This window comes from Chlorocebus sabaeus, chromosome 3 (genome assembly GCF_047675955.1).
Source record: "Chlorocebus sabaeus isolate Y175 chromosome 3, mChlSab1.0.hap1, whole genome shotgun sequence".
Lineage (NCBI taxonomy): Eukaryota > Metazoa > Chordata > Mammalia > Primates > Cercopithecidae > Chlorocebus > Chlorocebus sabaeus.
In genome coordinates, this window is record NC_132906.1 from 26,197,848 (window position 1) to 26,223,319 (window position 25,472).

Sequence of the window (25,472 nt, forward strand, 5' to 3'; positions counted from 1 at the left end):
AGCCCACTAAATTTTAAAAAGGAGGGGAGGGGCATGAGGAACACCTTGTGAAGGCAGTAGTCCTTGCTAGGCCTCTGGAGGACACTCCAGAAGATCAAGGCAGGTTTACTGAGGAAGCAGTTGAGGGCGATTCTCCAATGGAAAAATACTCAGGGTGAAATCCCTAGGAAAGAGATTTCTTAGGCAGAAGGTCTGTAACAGGCAGTAGAAGCAGCCACTGACAATACATGCTTACAAGTAAGTATGGGTAGAATATCGTAGAGCCCATTCTCAGTTCACACTGAGGTGCCTATTTCATGGTACTCAACAGGTGAGATGACACATTGGTAGTTTTCCTCTCTAGAAATAACAAATGCATAGTACAAAATCAATTTTTGCTTGGAGATTTCTCCTGAGTTTCAGTCCACAGGAAAATAATCAGGATGACTGGTATTCTGGTGAGACTAGTATCTGTCTACTCTTCTTCACTCAGATACCACTGAGTTTCTGCCACAATCTTTGATAAAACTAAGGCCAAGGTTCTGGAACATAGTAATGCTTTGGATAATTGTTCCCAGTGAATGGCTAAGGTTTTGGGGTGCTATTATTTCCCCAAATTTGGTAATTGAGGAGTCAAAGCTGTGATAAACTTGTATATATTAATATGTTATGTATCTTTAAATGTGAAACACATGAGACTTAAAAATCAAACAATAATAACTTCTGAGACCATGAAGAAACTCAACCCATTCCCATGAGAAACTGTCAAAATTGCCATGGTTGAAAGAATCCCACTCCACCTAGAATCCATAATCCCTCTAGATAATAGTCAGTCAAACAACAAATTAGAGAGAACATCAATTTCCTTGAACTTCTACCTCAAATAAGAGAATCTGACGTAGGACTTCAGTTATCAAGGTCCTTTGGATCTTATCACATTTGGACTTTAAATTCCAAGTGTGTCTTCATGCAGTTTACTATTAGAGTTTTTTAGAATATCTTAATGCCATAATTTAATCTGACTGCAGAACTTTAGCTTTACTTGAAAGCTTAAAAAAAGTTCTCACTGCAGAACCTTTACTTTAGCTTTACTAAAAATAGAATAAGATACTCTAAAAAACTAAAAGAAAAGCTAAAGTAAAATATTAATTGATTAAACATTTAAAAGTAAAAAAGAAACAATTTAAAAAATAGAACATATCTGACTAAACTGACCCAAAAGAAAAAACAGAACACGTTGAGGATATTTACTGATCTTAAGATGGAGAAGGCTGGACACAGCGGCTCACGCCTGTAATCCCAGCACTTTGGGAGGCCAAGGCGGGCGGATCATGAGGTCAGGAGATCGAGACCATGGTGAAACCCTGTCTCTACTAAAAAAACACAAAAAATTAGCCGGGCATGGCAGCGGGCGTCTGTAGTCCCAGCTACTCGGGCAGCTGAGGCAGGAGAATGGTGTGAACCCAGGAGGCGGAATTTGCAGTGAGCCGAGATCACGCCACTGCACTCCAGCCTAGGCGACACAGCAAGACTCCATCTCCAAAAACAAAAAAAAAAAGTGTAAAAGATGGAGAAAAAAAAATATCTCAGTATAAAAGTAATGGAACTTAGCTGGGCGCAGGGGCTCACACCCGCAATTCCAGCACTTTGGGAGGCCGGGGCAGGCAGATCACCTAAGGTCAGGAGGTCAAGACCAGCCTCGCCAACATGGTGAAACCTCACCTCTACTAAAAATACACAAAAAATTATCTAGGTGTGGTGGTGCATGTCTGTAGTCCAAGCTACTTGGGAGACTGAGGCAGAAGAATTACTTGAACCCAAGAGGCGGAGATGGCAGTGAATCCAGATCACGCCATTGCACTCCAGTGTGGCCAACAAAGCAAAGCAAGAACCAGTCTCAAAAAAAAAAAGTAATGAGATTTGAGTATATGCAAAAACAAAAATATTTCCCCAAAAATCAAATAACATTAAACAATAAAGTACAATCTCAGAAAAAGATTCAGAATAAATGTCAGACAAAAGATTGACATCCTTAATATATAAAGACTCCATATACATAAAGAGTTCCGAAGGATATGTTACTAAGTGAATAAAGAAAGATGCAAAATGTATATAGTATGCAATCTATATATCCAGATAGCTAATTCCATAAAATTACAGCTCAATCACCACCACACTGGATACACTAACCCAGCACTGCCCAATAAAACCTTCTGCAATGATGGAAATGTTCTATATGTGTGCTCTCTTAATATGGTAACCACATTTGGCTATTGAGTATTTCAACCATGACTAGTGCAACTAAGTAAATGAATTTTTAAATCTTATGTAATTTTAATTAATTTTAATAACTACGTGTGGCTGATTGTCACTGTATTGGACAGTGCAGTTCCGACCCCTCTGTGCATGTCTCTATAAAGTGTTTTTTTGTTTTGTTTTATTTTAATGGGTTTAATATTTGTTCATATTCGTTCTATTTGTTATTTTTTTAAAAAGCTTCTACATAGGTAGAAGTTTAACTTCTTTAACTTCTATGAGTTTAACTTCCTTAGGGAAGCAAATAACAGAGAAATAAATGAATAATCATATTAGACAAAAGAAGATACTTTACCAGCTCCATCTGAATCTTCCACCATTGGATTTATTTCTATCATGGTTGCATCATATTTCAGAAAAAGGCTGTAAAGCTTGACCATGTTTTCTGCCGCTGATTCCACAATATTAGGTGGAAATCCCATCTTCTGTGCAAGCTGAAATCAATATTTCTTTTTATTATAGGTGGTTTGCATATGTCTAATCAACATTATTGTAAATAAAAAGCCTTGTAGTTTGTCACTTAAATGATAAATGAGTCATTTATAGTCAAACATTAATTACTGAAATAGCAGCTACCATTACTAAATGGTTAAACAAAACTTTTTACTCAAAATCTTCAAAGGGTAGATATTATGCCCATTTTATAGATGAGAAAGAGATTCAGAGAGATCAAGTAACTTGCCATTGGCCTAGATTCCAGTTCCAGGGTTTATTCCATAATGTCCATACTGCCTAAGCTTTATGGCCAACCTAAGCTGAAAGAAGAGGCTTATATCTTATTAAAACTATATATAAAATGTGGGCCAGGCACAGTGGCTCACGCCTGTAATCCCTGCACTTTGGAAGGCCGAGGGGGCCGGATTGCTTGAGGCCAGGAGTTAGGGACCAGCCTGGCCACCACAGTGAAACCCTGACTCTACTAAAAATATAGAATGTGACAACCCCAATGGTCCAAATAAAAGCCAAAATATTAGAAGACCCTATTTTACCTTTTGTGTAATTTATAAAGAGTGTCTATCAAGCAATAAGAATGCATGTCATTCAGTCAAATGAGTGTTACCCCATTCATTCAAAAATCTACCGAGCACCTAATAAATTCCAGGCACTGTGCTAGGCCCAAAAGATAAAGATATTTAACTTTATAATATAATAAAGGAGTTTACAGTCTTGAGGGATTCCCAGTTAGAGATACCCATAGAACTTTTAAACAATACAATATCAAGGTCCCAACTCAGAAGTTCTGGTTGACAAGTTCTATACTAGATCAAGCATCTATCATTTTTCAAGTTCCACAAGCAATTCTGAACCACTGGTACAGAGGGTACATGTCTATATGTTTTTTCTAACAGTGCTGCCACTGCTCAGGAACACTATAGAGAATTCTTTCCTATTTTTCATTTGCTATCTAAGGTTGTAACACATTCTTTTGATTTTCAAGAACAAAAAAATTCTTAAATTCTTTGAAGATGAAGAAGATATTTACAAAGAGCCAAATGCCAATAAATAAAGTAAATGATCAAGCTAAACAATGTAATCTGGGCGCAGTGGTTCATGTCTAATACCAGCACTTTGGGAGGACAAATGGATCACTTGAGGCCAGGAGTCTGAGACCAGCCTGGGCAACATGGTGAAACACTGTCTCTACTAAAAATACAAAAATTAGCCAGGTGTGGTGGCGCATGCCTATAATCCCAGCTACTTGAGAAGCTGAGACACAAAAATTGCTTTGAACTCAAGAGGTGGAGGTTGCAGCGAGCCAAGATCACACCACTGCACTCCTGCCTAGGTGACAGAGTGAGACTGTCTCCAAAAAACAAACAAACAAAAAGCACTAAGGAATGTAATCTTTTGTTATGACCTATTTCAAATAAAGAATAATATGAAACTACCATTTTATTATGAAAGTTTTTCACTATGTCATAACTCACCTAAAAAACCAAAAACTAAAACCAAATGTTTAGGCTTAAACATTTGAAAACTACAAATTCTGATCAATTCATTATGACATCAATTTGCTAATGCTAGGCACTATCTCCACTCATCACCATCAGGAAAAATGCTATATAATCTTAGATTATTTCTTCATGTATTCTTGTAAATCAAGTATTTTCTTCCTCATCTAAATTTCACTCTCATCATCTTCACATAACTACCTAATAAATCAAATCTGTGCCTTTTAAACATTTATATCATTCATCTGCCAAAATTATTTGCTTTACTCTCCATCAGAAACATTTCTCTATCTCCTTTAAACCTTTGTGCCGGTCAAAATTCTTGCACTTGGCTGGGCACAGTGGCTCACGCCTGTAATCCCAGCACTTTGGGAGGCTGAGGTGGGCAGATCATGAGGTTAGGAGTTCGAAACCTGCCTGGCCAACATGGTGAAACCCCATCTCTACTAAAAATACAAAAATTAGCTGGGAATGGTGGCAGGTGCTTATAATCTCAGCTACTTGAGAGCTGAGGCAGGGAAATCGCTTGAACCCGGGAGGCAGAGGTTTCTGTGAGCTGAGGTCATGCCACTGCACTCCAGTCTGGGTGACAGAGCAAGACTCCAACTCAAAAAAAAAAAAAAAAAAAAAAATTATTGCACTTGCTGTACTTCAATACCATAAACTTATTCTTTTTTTTTTTTTTTTTTTGAGACGGAGTTTCACTCTTTTTGCCCAGGCTGGAGTGCAATGGTGTGATCTCAGCTCACCGCAACCTCCACCTCCTGGGTTCAAGCGATTCTCCTGCCTCAGCCTCCCGAGTAGCTGGGATTACAGGCATGCGCCACCATGCCTGGCTAAATCTGTGTTTTTTTTTGTTTTTTTTTTTTTTGAGACGAAGTCTTGCTCTGTCACCCAGGCTGGAGTGCAGTGGCCAGATCTCAACTCACTGCAAGCTCCACCTCCCGGGTTCGTGCCATTCTCCTACCTCAGCCTCCCGAATAGCTGGGACTACAGGCACCCGCCACCTCGCCCAGCTAGTTTTTTGTATTTTTTTTTTTTAGTAGAGACGGGGTTTCACCGCATGAGCCAGGATAGTCTCGATCTCCTGACTTCGTGATCCGCCTGCCTCGGCCTCCCAAAGTGCTGGGATTACAGGTTTGAGCCACTGCGCCCGGCCGCTAATTTTGTATTTTTAGTAGAGATGGGGTTTCTCCACGTTGGTCAGGCTGGTCTTGAACTCCTGACCTCAGGTGATCCACCCGCCTCGGCCTCCCAAAGTGCTGGGATTACAGGCGTGAGTCACCACAACCAGCCATAAACTTATTCTGACATAGTTTCTCATGAAGAAATGTTTAAGGAGAATGGTGTGAACCCGGGAGGCGGAGCTTGCAGTGAGCCAGGATCGTGCCACTGCACTCCAGCCTGGGCAATAGAGCAAGACTCCATCTCAAAGAAAAAAAAAGAAAATAAAAATAAAAATGTTTAACTTCAAAGTTCAATATGCGAACTTTTCTTTTAAGATGAGTCACTAGGCCAGGTACAGCGGCTCACACCTGTAATCCCAGCACTTTGGGAGGCCCAGGCAGGCAGAACACTTGAGATCAGGAGTTCTGGAACAGCCTGCCAATATGGTGAAACCCTATCTCTACTAAAAATACCAAAAAAAAGTTTGCTGGGCATGGTGGCGCATGCCTGTAATCCTAGCTACTTGGGAGGCTGAGGTGGGAGGATTGCTTGAACCTGAGAGGTGGAGGTTGCAGCAAGCCGAGATCGTGCCACTGCACGCTCCACCCTGGGTGACAGAGCGAGACTCTCCATCTCAAAAACAAACAAACGAAAAGATGAGTCACTTATTTTTATATCCAAAACAAACAATTTAATTCAATAGCAGCATTACAAATATTACCAAGCAACTCTCACAGGCCATAATATTAAACTCAATAGGGACTTTTTTGTGTGAGGGGAAGAATGGAGGGGAAGAAGCACACAAGGACAATAGAGAAGACCAGTAAAACTGTAGGCAAAATTTTATTGTGAACATATACAAACTGAAAGAAGGACCACAGCATTCAATGAATTCTTAAAATCATTCATAAACCACAGCTCTATTATGGAGATATATAAGACAGTGTCCCATCCATTCTATACAATTTACAGAAAATAAAGGGGACACAGGAATATTTTAAATGTTCAACCACTTAAACCATGGAGATATAAAATCCAGACCACAAAAAACAATGAATGATAATCACCTCAGTTTCTTCAACAACTAAACTGGAAGAAAAAATATGAAGACGGCAAAAAAGAGAAACCTGTAAGTTTTTGAAGACCTGTGAGACAAATCAGTCAGTAAATGTGAAGGGGCCCGGCGCAGTGACTCACGCCTGTAATCCTAGCACTTTGGGAGGCTGATGAGGGCGGATCACCTGATGTCAGGAGTTGAAGACCAGCATGGCCAACATGGCAAAACCCCATCTCTACTTTAAAAAAGTACAAAAATTAGCCAGGCATGGTGACGTGCACCTGTAGTCCCAGCTACTCAGTAGGCTGAGGCAGAATAGCTTGAACCCAGGAGGGAAAGGTTGTGGATCACAAGGTCAGGAGATCGAGACTATCCTGGCTAACGCGGTGAAACCCCGTCTCTACTAAAAAAAAAAAAAAAAATACAAAAAACTAGCTGGGCGAGGTGGCGGGCGCCTGTAGTCCCAGCTATTCGGGAGGCTGAGGTAGAAGAATGGCACAAACCCGGGAGGTGGAGCTGGCAGTGAGTTGAGATCCGGCCACTGCACTCCAGCCTGGGTGACAGAGCAAGACTTTGTCTCAAAAAAAAAAAAAACAAAAAACAAAATTAGCCAGGCATGGTGGCGCATTTTGTTGGAGGTGGAGGTTGCGGTGAGCTGAGATCACACCATTGCACTCCAGCCTGGGCAAAAAGAGTGAAATTCTGTCTCAAAAAAAAAAAAAAAAAAAAAAAAGAATAAGTTTATAGTATTGAAGTACAGCAAGTGCAATAATTTTTTTTTTTTTTTTTTGAGTTGGAGTCTTGCTCTGTCACCCAGACTGGAGTGCAGTGGCATGATCTCAGCTCACAGAAACCTCTGCCTCCCGGGTTCAAGCGATTTCCCTGCCTCAGCTCTCAAGTAGCTGAGATTATAAGCACCTGCCACCATTCCCAGCTAATTTTTGTATTTTTAGTAGAGATGGGGTTTCACCATGTTGGCCAGGCAGGTTTCGAACTCCTAACCTCATGATCTGCCCACCTCAGCCTCCCAAAGTGCTGGGATTACAGGCGTGAGCCACTGTGCCCAGCCAAGTGCAAGAATTTTGACCGGCACAAAGGTTTAAAGGAGATAGAGAAATGTTTCTGATGGAGAGTAAAGCAAATAATTTTGGCAGATGAATGATATAAATGTTTAAAAGGCACAGATTTGATTTATTAGGTAGTTATGTGAAGATGATGAGAGTGAAATTTAGATGAGGAAGAAAATACTTGATTTACAAGAATACATGAAGAAATAATCTAAGATTATATAGCATTTTTCCTGATGGTGATGAGTGGAAACAGTGCCTAGCATTATTATATTATAAGATCGTACCACTGCACTCCAGCCTAAGTGACAGAGCAAGACTCCATCTCAAAGAAAATAAATAAATAAAATAACGATGAAGGACCTTATTTGAATCCTGAGTCAAACAAATTGTAGATGAAAAATTGATTTGAAACAACTAGAGAAATTTGAATGACTGAGTAAGTGATGATACTAAGAAATCATTGTTGGCTGGGCGTGGTGGCTCACGCCTGTAATCCCAGCACTTTGGGAGGCCGAGGCGGGTGGATCACCTGGAGTCAGGAGTTCAAGACCAGCCTGACCAACAAGGTGAAACCTTGTCTCTACTAAAAATACAAAAATCAGCCGGGTGTGGTAGCTGGCGCCTGTAGTGCCAGCTACTTGGGAGGCTGAGAAAGAGGAATTGCTTGATCCCAGGAGGCGGAGGCTGTGGTGAGCCAAGATGGTACCACTATATTCCAGCCTGAGCAACGGAGCGAGACTCCGTCTAAAAAAAAAAAAGGAAAAAAAAGAATTATTGTTAATGTTACTAGACAGGGTAATGGTACAGTGACTTTTTTTTTTTTTTTTTTTTTGAGACAGAGTCTCACTCTGTCACCCAGGCTGGAGTGCAGCGCCACAATCTCGGCTCACTGCAACCTCCGCCTCCTGGGTTCAAGCGATTCTTCTGCCTCAGCCTCCTGAGTAGCTGGGACTACAGGCACGCACCACCATGCCTGGCTAATTTTTTTTTTATTTTTAGTAGAGATGGGGGTTTCACTATATTGGCCAGGCTGGTCTCAAACTCCTGACCTTATGATGCACCTGACACTCAAAATATTTAAATAAGTTTTGACAATTACTTCAGTTGTATAGTTATCTTTAAATATCATAATTCTTTAATGATAAGATAGAAATTGTTCAGGAATACAACATACCTGGAGAGCTTGTTCCTTTTTGATGCCTTCTTCAATATCAATAGGTTCTTTAATTATTGCTTCAGGAGTCTCAGCAGCAACGTCTTCAATGTTGACACCACCATGTGAACTTCCTATTAATACGGGACCCTGGCAAGGGTAGGAAACCACCAAAACTAGATTTATTTTAGACTCATCAATGAAACTTTAAAACCTACCCATGCATAATATCAGATGTAAGCATCTATTACTCTCTACCCATATTTTAAAATTTTCTTGAGAATTTATCCTCACATCTCCAGCATAGTGCCCTCTTATAAATATTCAATTAAAGCAATGAAAAAAAAGTAAAAAAAAAAAAGAAGAGAATAATGGCTTGCCTGCAAGAAAAATAGATTTAAAATATACACAAAAACTTACACCACAATAGCAACAACTTGGAACCAACCCAAATGCCCATCAATGATAGACTGGATAAAGAAAATGTGGCACATATACCATGGGATACTATGCAGCCATAAAAAAGAATGTGTTCATGTCCTTTGCAGTGACATGGATAAAGCTGAAAACTGTTATTCTTAACAAACTAACACAAGAACAGAAAACCAAACACCACATGTTCTCACTCATAAGTGGGAACTGAACAATGAGAACACATGGACACAGGGAGGGGACCATCACACACCGGGGCCTGTGGGGGTTTGGGGGCAAGGAGAGGGATAACATTAGGAGAAATACCTAATGTAGATGATGGGTTCATGGGTGCAGCAAATCACCATGGCACATGTACACCTATGTAACAAATCTGCACTTTATGTGCATGTATCCCAGAACTTAAACTAAAAAAAAAAAAAGAAAAAAACCAATTTACACCAAATATGTAAACATATACATGTGAAATATAACCTATGCATTTTTCATAAAAATTGAGGGGACATTAAAAGTATTGCCTAAAGCATAAACACTAGAAAATCCTGAAAACAGGTATTTGAAAGAAAAAGCCTAAGAAAACGTAAAGTCTAAGCTCTAATCCTACTGCAAAACAACGAAAAAGAAAGCTGGTAGCTGGGCGCAGTGGCTCTCACCTGTAATCCCAGCACTTTGGGAGGCCGAGGCGGGTGGATCACGAGGTCAGGAGATGGAGACCATCCTGGCTAACATGGTGAAATCCCATCTCTACTAAAAATACGAAAAATTAGCCGGGCGTGGTGGCAGGCGCCTGTAGTCCCAGCTACTGACAAGGCTGAGGCAGGAGAATGGCCTAAACCCAGGAGGCGGAGCTTGCAGTGAGCCAAGATGGCGCCACTGCACTCCAACCTGGGCAACAGAGTCAGACTCTGTCTCAAAAAAAAAAAAGAAAAAGCTGGCCAGGCCCAGTGGCTCACACCTGTAATCACAGCACTTTGGGAGGCCAAGGCAGGAGGACTGCTTGAGTTCAGGAGTGAAGAGCAGCCTGGGCAACATAATAAGACTCATTTTTACAAAAAATACAAAGAAATTAGCCAGGCATGGTGGCATGCCCCTTTAGTCCCAGCTACACAGCAGGCTGAAATAGGAGGATGACTTGAGACTGGGAGATCAAGGCTGCAGTGAGCTGTGATCACACCATGGCATTCCAGCATGGGGAAAGAGCAAGACCCTGTCTCAAAAAAAAAGTAAAATAAAATAAATAAAAGAGAAACCTAACTAGTTTGAAAGAATAGCTCTGGATATTATCATGAACAATACGAGAAGGTAAGGTATCAATACCAATAATTATTAACCTTTAAGTTCTTGAATATCAATCAAGAAAAAATCATAAATTATCTAATATATCTACTAATTTATGCATTAAACTAGAAATAAGGTTAACATGAAAAAATAGAGAAACAATAAAACTGTATTTAAAGATTATTTACTGACATAGGAAAATACTGATCTGTAGTGCGTTATGTAGTGTATGTTTACATGTAGTGTTATGTACGAAAAAATGACACAAAACCCTAGGAAACGACCCTAGGTCGTTTTCTCAATTGTATTATTTTTTTAACATAAAATGCGTTTCAATGTGCTCCATATTGACAGAAACAAAAGAAGAGTGGGGAATAAAACATTAAAAGACTTTTGTTATTTTAAATGCAACTCTTTTCCAAAAAAATTGTTTTAACAATTAACATATTACTTTTATACCCAGGAAAAAAAAAAAGAGGCATGACAATTTTTTTTTTAATCAAAAACTAATTTCACTTTTCTTTGATATGGAATGTTGTTCTGTCACCCAGGCTAGAGTGAAATGGTGCGATCTCAGCTCACTGCAACCTCTGCCCCCCAGGTTCAAGGGGTTCTCCTGTCTCAGCCTTCCAAGTAGCTGGGATTACAGGCATGCGCCACCATGCCCAGCTAATTTTTGTATTTTTAGTAGAGACAGGGTTTCACCATCTTGGCCAAGTTGGTCTTGAACTCCTGACTTCATGTGATTCACCCGCCTCAGCCTCCCAAAGTGCTGGGATTATAGGCATGAGCCACCACGCGAGCCTAATTCCACTTTTCTATCCTAGTACTTAGTGTTTTAGTAATATACTCATTTAAGGTATAAATTAAAGGAATAGTATTGCATTCGTTACTGTTTAGAGAACAAAACGGTCCTTCAAATAGTTTAAATACTGCAGTAACAAAAATTAAAAAGAAGAATCTATCACTTTTTTAAGAGTGTTAACATTCTATTTAGGAAAAAATTATTTTGTATCATGTGATTCGATTTCTATAAACATTTGTAACAAGCAATTTGGCTGACTTTTGTCCCCAGGGTCTTGGAAGTAACTTCTAAACCCTCCAACCACATCTGATAGTTGATGCTAACAAGGAGACTTATGGTGGGCTCCTAGACAGTTTACACTAAGGAGATGACTCAGGTGGGCAATGGCCACGCCAGAAAGATCGATGTGATTAGAGGTTTAGGGTTTTCAGCCAAATCATATCAACCCACTCTGCAGAGAAGAAATGGGCTAAGTCAACTGCACAGACAATGATTCAATCAATGATACCCAGGCTGGGTGTGGCAGCTCACATCTGTAATCCTAGCACTTTGGGAAGCCAAGGCAGGAGGATTGCTTGAGTCCAGGAGTTCGAGACCAGCCTGGGCAACATAGTGAGAACCTGTCTCTACAAAAATTTAAAATTAAAAAAAAATTGTTTTTGTTTAATGCCTACACCATGGACCCCCAATGAAAACTCTGGACACCAAGGCCAGCAAGATGACAAAATAGGAAGCCCAAGACCATGCTCCTGATAAAAACACTGACTTTAGCAACAATATATGATCCAAAAAGCTTTTATGACAATGACAGAAACCAATTAGGAAGTCACAGTACCCCAGGTAAGCTCAAAGCCAAGAACATCTGTATTGAAATTCAACATCAGCATCCTTCCCCCCACCACTCCAAACTAATAGTTTGGGATTAAAAGGCTTCTCCATTTGGAGAGAAAGAGAAGAGTAGAACACATGTTCAACATTCCAGCTGCTTGGAGGGCTGTCCAAGGGACTGTTTCCTGCCTCAACTGACATGGGTGCTGTTGGGGAACCAGCATACTCTAGATGCCTGTGGGGCATCGAGAACAAAGGCGTGTGCACAGGCTCATGGCAGCACCAGAAAACGTGTAACATCCCAGAGAGAAGTTGACACAGCTTACCACAACTAGAAAACACACTCAGCTCCTGATTTTTTTTACAGGTTGAGTATTCCTCATCTGAAATGCTTAGGACCAGAAGATTTTGGATTTCTTTGAATATTGAAATATTAGCATTATACTTACCATTTGAGCATCCCAAATCTAAAAATCTGAAATCCAGAATGCTCCAATGAGCATTTCCTTTAAGTGTCATGTCAGTGCTCAAAAAGCTTAGGATTTTATAGCATTTTGGATTTCAGAATTTCAGATTTGGGATGCTCAACCTATATTATACCACAAGATACTAGAAAAAGAACAGCTAGGCCAGGCGCAGTGGCTCACGCCTGTAATCCCACCACTTTGGGAGGCCGAGGCAGGCGGATCACAAGGTCAGGAGATTGAGACCATCCTGACTAATACGGTGAAACTCCGTCCCTACTAAAAATGCAAAAAATTAGCCAGGCATGGCGGCGGGCACCTGTAGTCCCAGCTACTCGGGAGGCTGAGACAGGAGAATGGCGTGAACCCGGGAGGCGGAGCTTACAGTGAGCTGATATTGCACCACTGCACTCCAGCCTGGGCGACTGAGCAAGCCTCCGTCCCAAAAAAAAAAAAAAAGAAAAAGAACAGCTAAACCCAAAGTTGGCAGAAGGAAGAAAATCATAAAGATTAGAGCAGAAATAAAAGAAACAGGGAATAGCAAAAAAAAAAAAAAAAAAAAATCAACAAAACTGCAAATTGGCTCATTGAAAAAGTGAATAAAATTGACAACCCTTTAACTATAAAAAAAAAAAAAAAGACTGAAAAAACAAAAATCAGAAGTGAAAGGAGACATTACAACTGTAACAGAAATAGAACAGAGCCTAAGAGACTGCTATGAAAAACTATGTATCAACAAATTGAATAAACTAGAAGAAATGGATAACTTCCTAGAAACAGTCTTCAAAATCATAAAGAAATAAAAACTATGAACAGACCTATAAGTAGTAATGATACTGAATCAGTAATCAAAAACGTCTAAGCAACAGGAAGCCCAGGATCAAAGGGCTTCACTGGAAAATTCTATCAAACATTTAAAGAACTGAACCAATCTTTCCCAAACTCTTTAAAAAATTGAAAAGGACAGAAAATTTCCACACTCACTCTATGAAGCCAGCATTACCATGATACCAAAATCACAGAAAGGTATTAAAAGAAAACTACAGGATAATACCTCTGATTAATAATGATAAAAAAAAAATACCCTCAACAAAATACTAGCAAACTGAATTCAACAACACATTAAATGGACTTTACATCATGATCAAGTAAGACTTACTCCTAGAATGCAAGGATGGTTCAACATACAGAAATTCAGTATAATACATCCTATTAACAGAATGAAGGACAAAAACCACAATAATCTCAATTGACACATAAAAGGCATTTAACAAACTTGAATATCCTTTCATGATAAAAACAAACAAAAAAAGACTGAAGGAAATGACCGCAACATAATAAAGGCCATATAAGAAAACTCATAGCCAATATCATACACAATAATGAGAAACTGAAAATCAATGTGCAAAAATCACAAGCATTCCTATACACAAATAGACAAAGAGCCAAATCATGAGTGAACTCCCATTCACAACTGCTACACAGAAAATACAATACCTAGAAATACAACTTATAAGAGATGTGAAGGACCTCTTCAAAGAGAACAACAAACCACTACTCAAGGAAATAAGAGAGGACACAAACAAATGGAAAACATTCCATGCTCATGGATAGGAAGAATCAATATAATGAAAATGGCCATACTGCCCAAAGTATTTTATAGTCAGTGCTATCCCCATCAAGCTACCACTGACTTTCTTCACAGAATTGGAAAAAAACTACTTTAAATTTCATATGGAACCCAAAAAGAGCCCACATAGACAAGATAATCCTAAGCAAAAAGAACAAAGCTGGAGGCATCACGCTAACTGACTTCAAACTATACTACAAGGCTACAGTAACCAAAACAGCATGGTACTGGTACCAAAACAGATATACAGAACAATGGAATAGAACAGAGGCCTCAGAAATAATGCCACACATCTACAACCATATGATCTTTGACAAATCTGGCAAAAACAAGCAATAAGAAAAGATTCCCTATTTAATAAATGGTGTTGGGAAAACTGATTAGCCATATGCAGAAAGCTGAAACTGAATCCCTTCCTTACACCTCATACAAAAATTAACAAGATTGATTAAAGACTTAAACATAAGACCTAAAACCATTAAAATCCTAGAAGAAAACCTAGGCAATACCATTCAGGACATAGGCATGGGCATGAATAAACACCAAAGCATGAATAAAACACCAAACTTCATGAATAAAACACCAAAGCAATGGCAACAAAAGCCAAAATTGACAAATGGGATCTAATTAAATTAAAGAGCTTCTGGACAGCAAAAGAAACCATCATCAGAGTGAACAGGCAACCTACACAATGGGAGAAAATTTTTGCAATCTATACATCTGATAATATCCAGAATCTACAAGGAACTTAAACAAATTTACAAGAAAAAAACAACCCCATCAAAAAGTGGGAGAAGGATATGAACAGACACTTCTCAAAAGAAGACATTTATGCACCCAACAAACATATGAAAAAAAGCTTATCATCAATGTTCATTAGAGAAATGCAAATCAAAACCACAGTGAGATACCATCTCATGACAGTTAGAACGGTGATCATTAAAAAATCAGGAAACAGGCCGGGCACGGTGCCTCATGCCTATAATGCCAGCACTTTGGGAGGCCGAGGTGGGCGGATCATGAAGTCAGGAGATCGAGACCATCCCGGTTAACACGGTGAAACCCTGTCTCTACTAAAAATACAAGAATTTAGCCGGGAGTAGTGGAGGGTGCCTGTATTTCCAGCTACTCAGGAGTCTGAAAAATGGCATGAACCCGGGAGGTGGAGGCTACAGTGAGCTGAGATCGTGCCACTGCACTCCAGCCTGGGTGACAGAGCGAGACTCCGTGTCAAAAAATAAAAATAAAAAATAAAATAAAAATAAAAAGACACAAAAAAATGGAAAGACATCTTGTGATCACAGATTGGAAGGCTTAATATTGTTAAAATGTGCATACTGCCGTAAGCAATCTATAGATTCAATGTAATCTCTATCAAAATCTCAATGGCATTTTTTTATAAAAATAGAAAAATACGGCCAGACACGGTAGCTGACGCCTGTAATCCCAGCACTTTGGGAGGCCAAGGTGGGCAGATCACGAGGTCAGGAGATTGAGACCATCCTGGCTAACATGGTAAAACCCTGTCTCTACTAAATATACAAAAAAAAAAATTAGCTAGGCAAGGTGGCGGACACCTGTAGTCCCCAGCAACTCGGGAGGCTGAGGCAGGAGAATGGTGTGAACCCGGGAGGCGGAGCTTGCAGTGAGCTGAGATCATGCCACTGCACTCCAGCCTGGGCAACAGAGTCAGACTCTATCTTAAAAAAAAAAAAAAGGGCAAGAAAAATACACTAAAATGCATATATAACCTCAAAGGACCCAGAACAGTCAAAACAATCTTGAGAAAAAAAAAGAAAATGGAGGTCTCACACTTCTTTTAAAATATATTATAAGGTTACAGCTATCAAAACAGCATGATAATGCATAAAAAACAGACATATAGATTAATGGAATAGAAAAGAGAACCCAGAAATATTCCCTCGGGTATATGATTACATGATCTTCAACAATGGTGTGAAAGCTACACAAGAGGGCAAAAAGAACAGTCTCTTCAACAAACAGTGCTGGAAAAATTGGAAATCCACATGCAAATGAATGAAGTTAGACCCTCACCATATACTATATGCTAAAATTTACTCAAAATAGATTAAAGACCTAAACATAAAACTTGAAACTATAAAACTCATAGAAGAAAACAAAGAGAAAACAGTTTATGACATTGGATTTAGCAAAGATTTCTTAAATATGATACCAAAGGCACAGGCAGAAAAAAAGCAAAAATTGACAAATGGAACTACATCAAACTTAAAAACTTCACAGCAAAGGAAATAATCAACAAAGTAAAAAGGCAATCTATATAATGAGAGAAAATATTTGCAATCCATATACATGGTTAACAGCTGAAATCCAGAATATGTAAGATCTTCTACAACTCAATAACCAAAAAAAATAAAAATAAAAAACCCAAACAAAAAAATTTAAAGATAGGCAAAGGACTTAAATAGACATTTCTCCAAAGCAGATCTACAAATGGCCTGTAAGAACATGAAAAGATACTCAATATCACTAATCACTGGGGAAATGCAAATAAAAACCACAGTGAAATATAACCTCACACCCTTTAGGATGGCTACTACCAAAAAAACCAGAAATGAATGTTGGCGAGGATGCAGAAAAATTGGAAGCTTTGTCTGTTGTTAGTTGGAATATAAAATGGTACGGCTCAGCCAGGTGTGAAGGCTCATGCCTATATTCCCAGCACTTTGGGAGGCCAAGGCAGGCAGAACATCTGAGGTCAGGAGTTCAAGACCAGCCTGGCCAACATGGTGAAACCCTGTCTCTACTAAAAATTAGCCGGGCATGGTGGTGCACGCCTGTAGTCCCAGCTACTCGGGAGGCTGAGGCAGGAGAATCACTTGAACCTGGGAGGCGGAAGTTGTGGTGAGCCAAGATCACACCACTGCACTCCAGCCTGGGCAACAGAGCAAGACTCTGTCTCAAAAAAAACACAAAAATAAAAAAATTAGCAGGGTGTGTTGGCGGGTGCCTGTAATTCCAGCTACTCAGGAGGTTGAGGCAGGAGAATCACTTGATCCTGGGAGGCTGAGGTTACAGTGAGCCGAGACTGCACTACTGCACTCCAGTCTGGGAGACATAGGAAGACTTGCCTCAAAAAAATTAATTAAATAAATAAAATGATACAACTGTTATGGAAAACACTATAGAAGCTTCTCAAAAAATTAAAAATAGAATTATCATATGATCCAGTAATCTCACTTCTAAGTATATATCCAAAAGAAAACAGGATCTCAAAAAAATACTTGAACATCCATGTTCACTGTAGCATTACTGACAATAGCCAATACATGAAAGCAATCTTAATGTCCATCAAAAGATGAATGGATAAAGAAAATGCAGTATATATATAAAATGGAATAGAACTCAGCCATAAATAAGGAAACCTTGTCATACACTATATCCTGAATAAACCTTGAGGACATTATGCTGAGATAAACCAGTCACCAAAAGACAACTACTTCAGGTATCTAAAATACTCAAACTTTTACAAACACAAAACAGAATGGTGATTACCAGGGGCTGGAGGGAAGGCAGACAGGGAAAAGGGAATTGTTCAATGAATAGTTTTAATTTTGCAAGACAAAAAAGTTCTGGAAAAATTAAAGAAAAAAAAAGATTTGGAGATCTCTTCTGGAGATGTTGCACAAAACGTGTTTTACTCTGTTCCTTTTACCAAAAGAGAAATTAACATTCTCCTTCCTCCCTCCCTCTCTCTCTCTCTCTCTCTCTTCCCTCCCCTTCCCTTCCCCTCCCCTCCCCTCCCCTTCCTTTCCTTTCCTTCTTAGTATGCACTGCATACTCAAAATGGGTAAGGTAAATTTTTTGTTATATTTTTGACAATCAAAAAAAAAAAAAAAACGCTGAACATCAAAAGCTTGGGGAGCTTTGGGTTGGCGATATTCTGCATACTGTCACACATTAAGATGCTAGCAAGACAAAACATTCCTGAGAATAGTGGAAACTTCATATTTGGGAACCCTCCCAGACCTTGTCCTATTTGTCTTTGCATTTGGCTGGTTATGATTTGTGTATCCTTGGGCTATACTAAAACTGTAATCCTAAGTTTAATATTTTCCTGAGCTCTGTGAGTTGTTCTAGGGAATTAACCCTCAAATTTGTAGCTAGCTAGTCAGAAATGAGGGTAAACGGGAGACCACTAAAATTGAGGCTGGTGTCTAAAGGAAGGGCAATCACGTGCAGGACTATGCCCTTAACCTCTGAAGTCTGGCTAAACTCTGGGCACTCGGTATTAGAACTCCTTTCAATATAAAAAAAAAAAATTTTTTTTTTTTTTTGAGACAGAGTCTCGCTGTGTCACCCAGGCTGGAGTGCAGTGGCGCGATCTCGGCTCACTGCAAGCTCCGCCTCCCGGGTTTTACGCCATTCTCCTGCCTCAGCCTCCGAGTAGCTGGGACTACAGGCGCCCGCCACCACGTCCGGCTAGTTTTTTGTATTTTTAGTAGAGACGGGGTTTCACGGTGTTAGCCAGGATGGTCTCGATCTCCTGACCTCGTGATCCACCCGCCTCGGCCTCCCAAAGTGCTGGGATTACAGGCTTGAGCCACCGCGCCCGGCCAAAAAAAAAATTTAAATAAAAGAATTCATTGAGCCTTCTGAGGCTAAAGAAGACAACATTAGCAAGTCTAAGTAAAGAGAAATGTTTGAAATTACGGTCTAATTTTCAGTCCCTCTATAAATTTCAAAGGAAAGGGTATTCTTCGTTTTCTCGCTAGCAAGGCAGTTCATAATTATAAGCTTTTACAAAGATCTAAAGAGCAGGAAAAAATTCTGATTGAAGAAGACCAGTTCAGTATTAGTCATGCCACTGAAATAGAATATAGACAAATTAAGTGTATAGATAACCGTAAAATATAGTTTTATTCAACAGGAGAGGTACAGACCAAAAAATCTTTAAAATATTCTAACAGAAACAGAGTCTCGCTCTGCCGGTCAGGCTGGAGTGCAGTGGCTCTCGGTTCACTGCAAGCTCCGCCTACCGGGTTCACGTCATTCTCCCGGGTTCACGTCATTCTCCCGGGTTCACGTCTTTCTCCCGCCTCCGCCTCCCAAGTAGCTGGGTCTACAGGCGCCCGCCGCCACGCCCAGCTAATTTTTTGTATTTTTAGTAGAGACAGGGTTTCACCCTGTTAGCCAGGATGGTCTCAATCTCCTGACCTCATGATCCGCCCGCCTTGGCCTCCCAAAGTGCAGGGAATACAGGCGGGTGCCACCACGCCCGGCGTCTTTTCCTCATTTTAGTTTTACTTTCTCTTTTTATATCAACTGGTAAAAGAAATGAAAAGCCATAGAGAAGGCAACACTAGTTGAGGAGAAAAGTTAATATTACATTCTCACTAAGTAAAAATCAAATCTTCAACAATTGGTTATAAGTTAGAAAAAAAACTAAAAACAAAACAAAACAAAACAAAAGGAAATAATAATACACAGAAGAAAGTGGAGTCTCTATTTTGTTAATTCTACAACCAGTTAGAAAGGAGCCAACTTGCATGGGTAAACAGGTTAAACAATGAGGTTCCACATTTGGTCATCACTGTAGAATAAATAGCTAGTTCACGTTCAAACGACTTGGCTTCACTTTTAAATCTTAGTAATAAACTTTCAAAACAATTTCATTTCAAGCAAGTAGCTGAAATTTCAAATATGTTAATAATGCTAATTCCCACTTGCTTAACCTAAATTCTTTTCTTGTTGGTATTTTTTAAAATTTGCCTTAAAATAAGCTTAAATGTAAAAGGCTTAAATGACAAAGCAACCATATGTAAAGATCTGTAGCTGGGCGTCGTGGCAGGCGCCTGTAATCTCAGCTACTCGGGAGGCTGAGGCAGGGGAATCACTTGAACCTGGGAGGCGGAGGTTGCAGTGAGCCAAGATGGCGCCACTGCACTCCAGCCTGGGGGACAGAGCAAAAAAAATAAAAATAAAAATAAAAAATAAAGATGTGTATTTAAAAAAAAAAACATACAAAATAAAACTAGAATTCTTAAGCACATTTTATAACTATTTCAGGTAAAGTCAAAAATTGACACAGGAAAATATCCCACTCATTTGCAGCAGACTGCAGTTGTTTTACCAGAAAAATAAAGTAGTAAATGTGATTTATTAAATAGACTTGACTCAGCCCAAAGTACCCAAAAGGCACTAGGCAAATGTTAAGAAATCTAACTGAACAAAGGTATCACACGGCAAGTAGGTACTTTAATTGATTTTCTGGCATGCCAACCCCATAGAAGACACCCCCTGGAATCAGGATGTGAAAGGTACTAAAGACCAATAGAACATATGACACATCTCCTAAAAACAAGTCAGTCATAAAAGTAATTATTTTCTGTTTTTAGTTTTGCTTTGCTTATTCTTTTTTTATTTTTCTTCAACTTTTAAGTTCAGGGGTACATGTGCAGGATGTGTAGGTTTGTTACAAGGTAAACATGTGCCATGGTGGTTTGCTGTACAGATCATCCCATCACCCAGGTATTAAGCCCAACATCCACTAGCTATTCTTTCGCCCCCATCCCAACAGGCCCCAGTGTGTGTTGATCCCCACCTTGTGTCCATGTGTTCTCATCATTCAGTTCCCACTTATAAGTGAAAACACACGGTGTTTGGTTTTTTGCTCCTGCATTAGTTTGCTGAGGATAATGACTTCCAACTCCATCCATATCCCTGCAAAGGACATAATCTCATTCCTATTTTATGGCTGCAGAGTATTCCATGGTGTATATGTACCATATTTTCTGTATCCAATCTATCATTGATGGATGTTTAGGTTGACTCCATGTCTTTGCTATTGTGAATAGTGCGGCAGTGAACATACTGATGTATGTATCTTTGTAATAGAATGATTTATATTCTTTTGGGCATATACCCAGTAGTGGGATTGCTGGGTCAAATAGTATTTCTGTCTCTAGGTCTTTGAGGAATTGCCACACTGTCGTCCACAATGGCTGAACTAATTTACACTCCCATCAACACTGTAAAGACAGACATTCCTTTTTCTGCAAAACCTCACCAGCATCTGTTGTTTTCTGACTTTTTAATAACAGCCACCTGAGTGGCATGAGATGGTGTCTCATTGTGGTTTTGATTTGCTTTTCTCTAATGATCAGTGATAAGCTTTTTAATCACATGTATGTTGACCATATGTGGCCATTTTTTTTGAAACAGAGTCTTGCTCTGTCACCCAGACTGGAGTGCAGTGGCACAATCTCAGCTCACTGCAACCTCCACCTCCCAGGTTCAAGCCATTCTCCTGTCTCAGCCTCCCGAGTAGCTGGGATTACAGGCACCCACCACCGTGCCCAACTGATTTTTTTATTTTTAGTAGAGACAGGGTTTCACCATGTTGGCCATGCTGGTCTCGAACTTCTGACCTCAGGTAATTCATCCATCTGCACCTCCCAAAGTACTGGAATTACAGGCATGAGCCACCACACCCAGCCTGTGTCTTCTTCTCAGAAGTATCTGTTCATGTACTTTGCCCCCTTTTTATTGGGGCTGCTTTTTTCCTGAAAATTTAAGTTTCTTATAAACTTTGGATATTAAACCTTTGTCGGAAGGATAGATTGCAAAAATTTACTCCCATTCTGCAGGTTGTCTGTTCACTATGATGACAGTATCCTTTGCTGTGCAGAAGCTCTTTAGCTTAATTAGATCTCATTTGTCAATTATTGCTTTTGTTGCAATTGCTTTTGGCGTTTTTATCATGAAATCTTTGCCTGTGCCTATGTCCTGAATGGTATTACCTAGATTTCCACCTAGAGTTTTTACAGTTGAGTTTTACATTTAAGTCTTTAATCCATCTTGAGTTAACTTTTGTATTTGGTGTAAGGAAGGGGTTCAGTTTCAATTTTCTGCATGGCTAGCCTGTTCTCCCAGCACTATTTATTAAATAGGAAGTCTTTTCCCCATTTTAACAAAAGCAATTTCTAATGATTAGTTGATTCCCATGCATGGGACATTAACTCAATCACAAGTGCTCTTTGTAGTTTAAATAGCTGACTAATTTTTGTTGTTCAACAGAGATCTGTCCACAGGGATTCCCAAAAAAATGGCTATACCCCAAAAAGTAACACCAACCAACTCTACATTGGTCTAATGTGATAATATCAAAGAATGTTACAATGTCTTCGGTCAAATAGTCTTACTAGTACTATAGATTTTTAACCTGAATTATTATAACCATGTATTATTATTAACCATGTATTAAAATAAAAACATTTTATCCTCAACAAGACTTAAATAGTTGTCAGAAAATTCAAGTTCTTAAGATGAACTCAAATTTGATCCTTTTCCCAAATGCCTTAACATATCTTTAAGGATACATATTCATTAAGCTACCTTTACTACAATAAAGATGAATTACTATGGATAGAGAACGCCTATCTCAATTCATCCAGGTATTTATACCTTGTTCTTGGCTACTATAACAAAAAGTAAAAACATAACTAACAAAATGACAGATGCTGATATATAATGTCAACGAAAAGAAAAATGTAGTGAAAATAAGTCAATGTGTAAAAATATGATTCATGTAAATTTTGGGTAATATATGAGGTTACTGTCATGGGATTTTTAAAATAACTTACAAACTAAATTCTACCACATAGAATATCACTTGAGAATAAAACAATGCTTCTTAATTTTATATTCTGAGTGGATTTTTACTACCATCTAGTGTTATTATCTTAAGATTTTATATACCTTATAAAAATTAAAAGTTGCAAAAGATGTATCACTCAAACATTAATAGAAGATTTAATTGCAAGTAAGAAAAATCACAATATAGAAAGCTGTTATTTTTTAAAAAGCTATTCTACATAAGAAAATTATTTTTCATGACCCTTAAAATTTTTATTACTCTAAATTCTACACAATTAATGTTCTACATCAAATCCTTACTGGAGCTTTCAAATATATACTCAGTTGCTTCAAAAAAACAAGCTAGTTCTAGGTGGGCACAGTGGCTCACTCCTGTAATCCCAGTACTTTGGGAGGCCGAGGCAGGCGGATCACAAGGTCAGGAGATCGAGACCATCCTGGCTAACACGGTGAAACCCCGTCTCTACTAAAAATACAAAAAATTAGCCGGGTGTGGTGGCAGGCACTTGGAGTCCCAGCTACTCAAGAGGCTGAGGCAGGAGAATGGCATGAACCCAGGAGGTGGAGCCTGCAGTAAGCCGAGATGGCACCACTGCAAGCCAGCCTGGGTGAGAGTGCGAGACTCCCTCTCAAAAAAAAAAAAGCTAGTTAACACACAGATTCAGCTTGTAAAACCTAACTAATACCCTAAAAAAACAGAAAATTCTAGTATAAAATGATTATCAATGCTCTCTCCAAACACCAGGTCTATAAAGGGATTTTCTCTTCACCAGAAGCTTCAACATTTTAGGTTCCAATAAAGAGAGGAGAGCTGTGCTAATATAATAGTCCTTAAAATCATATTGTTTGCTACTTAATGTCATCCCTCAAATTACCAAATATTGAATCATATAGTGAAACAAATCCCCCAAACTATTAAAAAAAAAAAAAAAAAAAAACAAGAAGTTGAGAAAACAGAAGATGATGCAATGGATACACACTCTTCTAGTGGGTTCAGCGACTTTCTCTTTCATTAGAATATTTTACTATGCTAGATATTATTTTCTCAATCTGGAGATGATCCAGAGATGATTTAAGCTGTTGTTAGTGAATTAACAACTTGAGAATCCCATGAAATTTATTACAACAGAATTTTTCCTATGATTTTAAAATCATGATATATCAAATTTTATGGCATAACAAAGCTGTTTTTTAAATGACATAAATATCATGCTCACGACATACAGATTAGTTTGTACTTTTAAAATCTTTCCCACATAAATAGAAACAATAATCAACTTTTGAAATTGAATGTCATAAATTTATCCTCTATGTATCATGTCTGCAATTACTCACTTGAAATGACCTTTCCATTGTTATTGCAAAGTAGTATTCTCTCCTGGGATATTTCCGCTCACAGACCAATACTTGATTGCATATTCTGCCCTTTTCTCCCGTTTGCTTGGTAAACAATTTTTTCCCAATCATTTGTGAAGAAACAGCTTTTGCTTCTTCTGGACTAAAAGAAGAAAAATAAGTCAAATTTTTCTTTCCTCCAGTTGAGAAAAAGCAAATCCACATAATAGCCAAAATTTTATCTAATATTTAAATTTCAGTATTTTTATCAATTCAATAAGCAATCTTTAATCAATCTTTAACAAGGATGATTTATCCTTAAAAAATATGACTTACGAGAAAACTATCTTCACTCCTCCTTTGAGGCCACTTTCAAACGTTCCTTTTCCTCTACCACCAGCTAAGACCTGCGCCTTTATCACAACATCTTTTGAACCTAGAAGAAAAACACTCCTATTAAATGTGAAGCATGGAGCAGCATGCCAGACATAATATTTTGTTATTTAACATACATATAGACAGGTGGTATTAAATCAAGTCTAATTTATTCACAATGTCCAAAAATGAGGCATTCTGTTTATGTAGATTTTCTTTTTTTTTTTTTTTTGAGACGGAGTCTCGCTCTGTCACCCAGGCTGGAGTGCAGTGGTGGGATCTCGGCTCACTGCAAGCTCCACCTCCCAGGTTCATGCCATTCTCCTGCCTCAGCCTCCCGAGTAGCTGGGACTACAGGTGCCCGCCACCACACCCAGCTAATTTTTTGTATTTTTAGTAGAGACGGGGTTTCACTGTGTTAGCCAGGATGGTCTCGATCTCCTGACCCTGTGATCCGCCCGTCTCGGCCTCCAAAAGTGCTGAGATTACAGGCGTGAGCCACCGCGCCCAGCCTATGTAGACTTTCTAGATTAGAACACTAAAATAATCACTGTCTAAAAGATCCACAATTTTCAAAATTAGTCACTTACATTAAACCATTTCTTAAAGTAAACCGAAAATAATTTAACCATTCCTTGACACTTTGGAAAATGTCATCTAGAACTTTGGAAAGTATTAAAAGTATAAAATTGAATTTCATGTATTCCTAACACTTCCCTCCCTCTCTAATCACATGTAAACTTGCTGTCCTGAGAACATTTGAGTTGCATATGCTATAGCAGAAATATGTCATGACTTGGGGGATATTACCATTACCAGTATTGATACTGATTTATACTGTCCCACCAAGCGAAAGTTCTATTAAAATACATTATTGAGCAGTACTGCATGAGTAGTACTATCAGGAGTTATTAAAGTATCTGTATCAAAAGATTTCAGAATGCTATGCTTGCAAAGCTTATGCATATTTTTAAATAAATGGACTGAATTTTTC

The 25,472-nt window shown here is 38.8% G+C and overlaps 1 protein-coding gene across 1 annotated transcript in view; it reads right to left on the reverse strand.

The window, feature by feature from the left end:
• Window positions 1–25,472, reverse strand: part of SUCLA2 (succinate-CoA ligase ADP-forming subunit beta) — a 64,177-nt gene that overhangs the window by 25,453 nt on the left and 13,252 nt on the right. The window contains exons 3-6 of the mRNA XM_007960374.3: window positions 24,440–24,539; window positions 24,104–24,266; window positions 8,716–8,844; window positions 2,591–2,729 (exon numbers count right to left, since the gene is read on the reverse strand). Of these exons, the coding sequence (XP_007958565.3) occupies window positions 2,591–2,729; window positions 8,716–8,844; window positions 24,104–24,266; window positions 24,440–24,539 (531 nt within the window). The remainder of the gene's footprint in view (window positions 1–2,590; window positions 2,730–8,715; window positions 8,845–24,103; window positions 24,267–24,439; window positions 24,540–25,472) is intronic.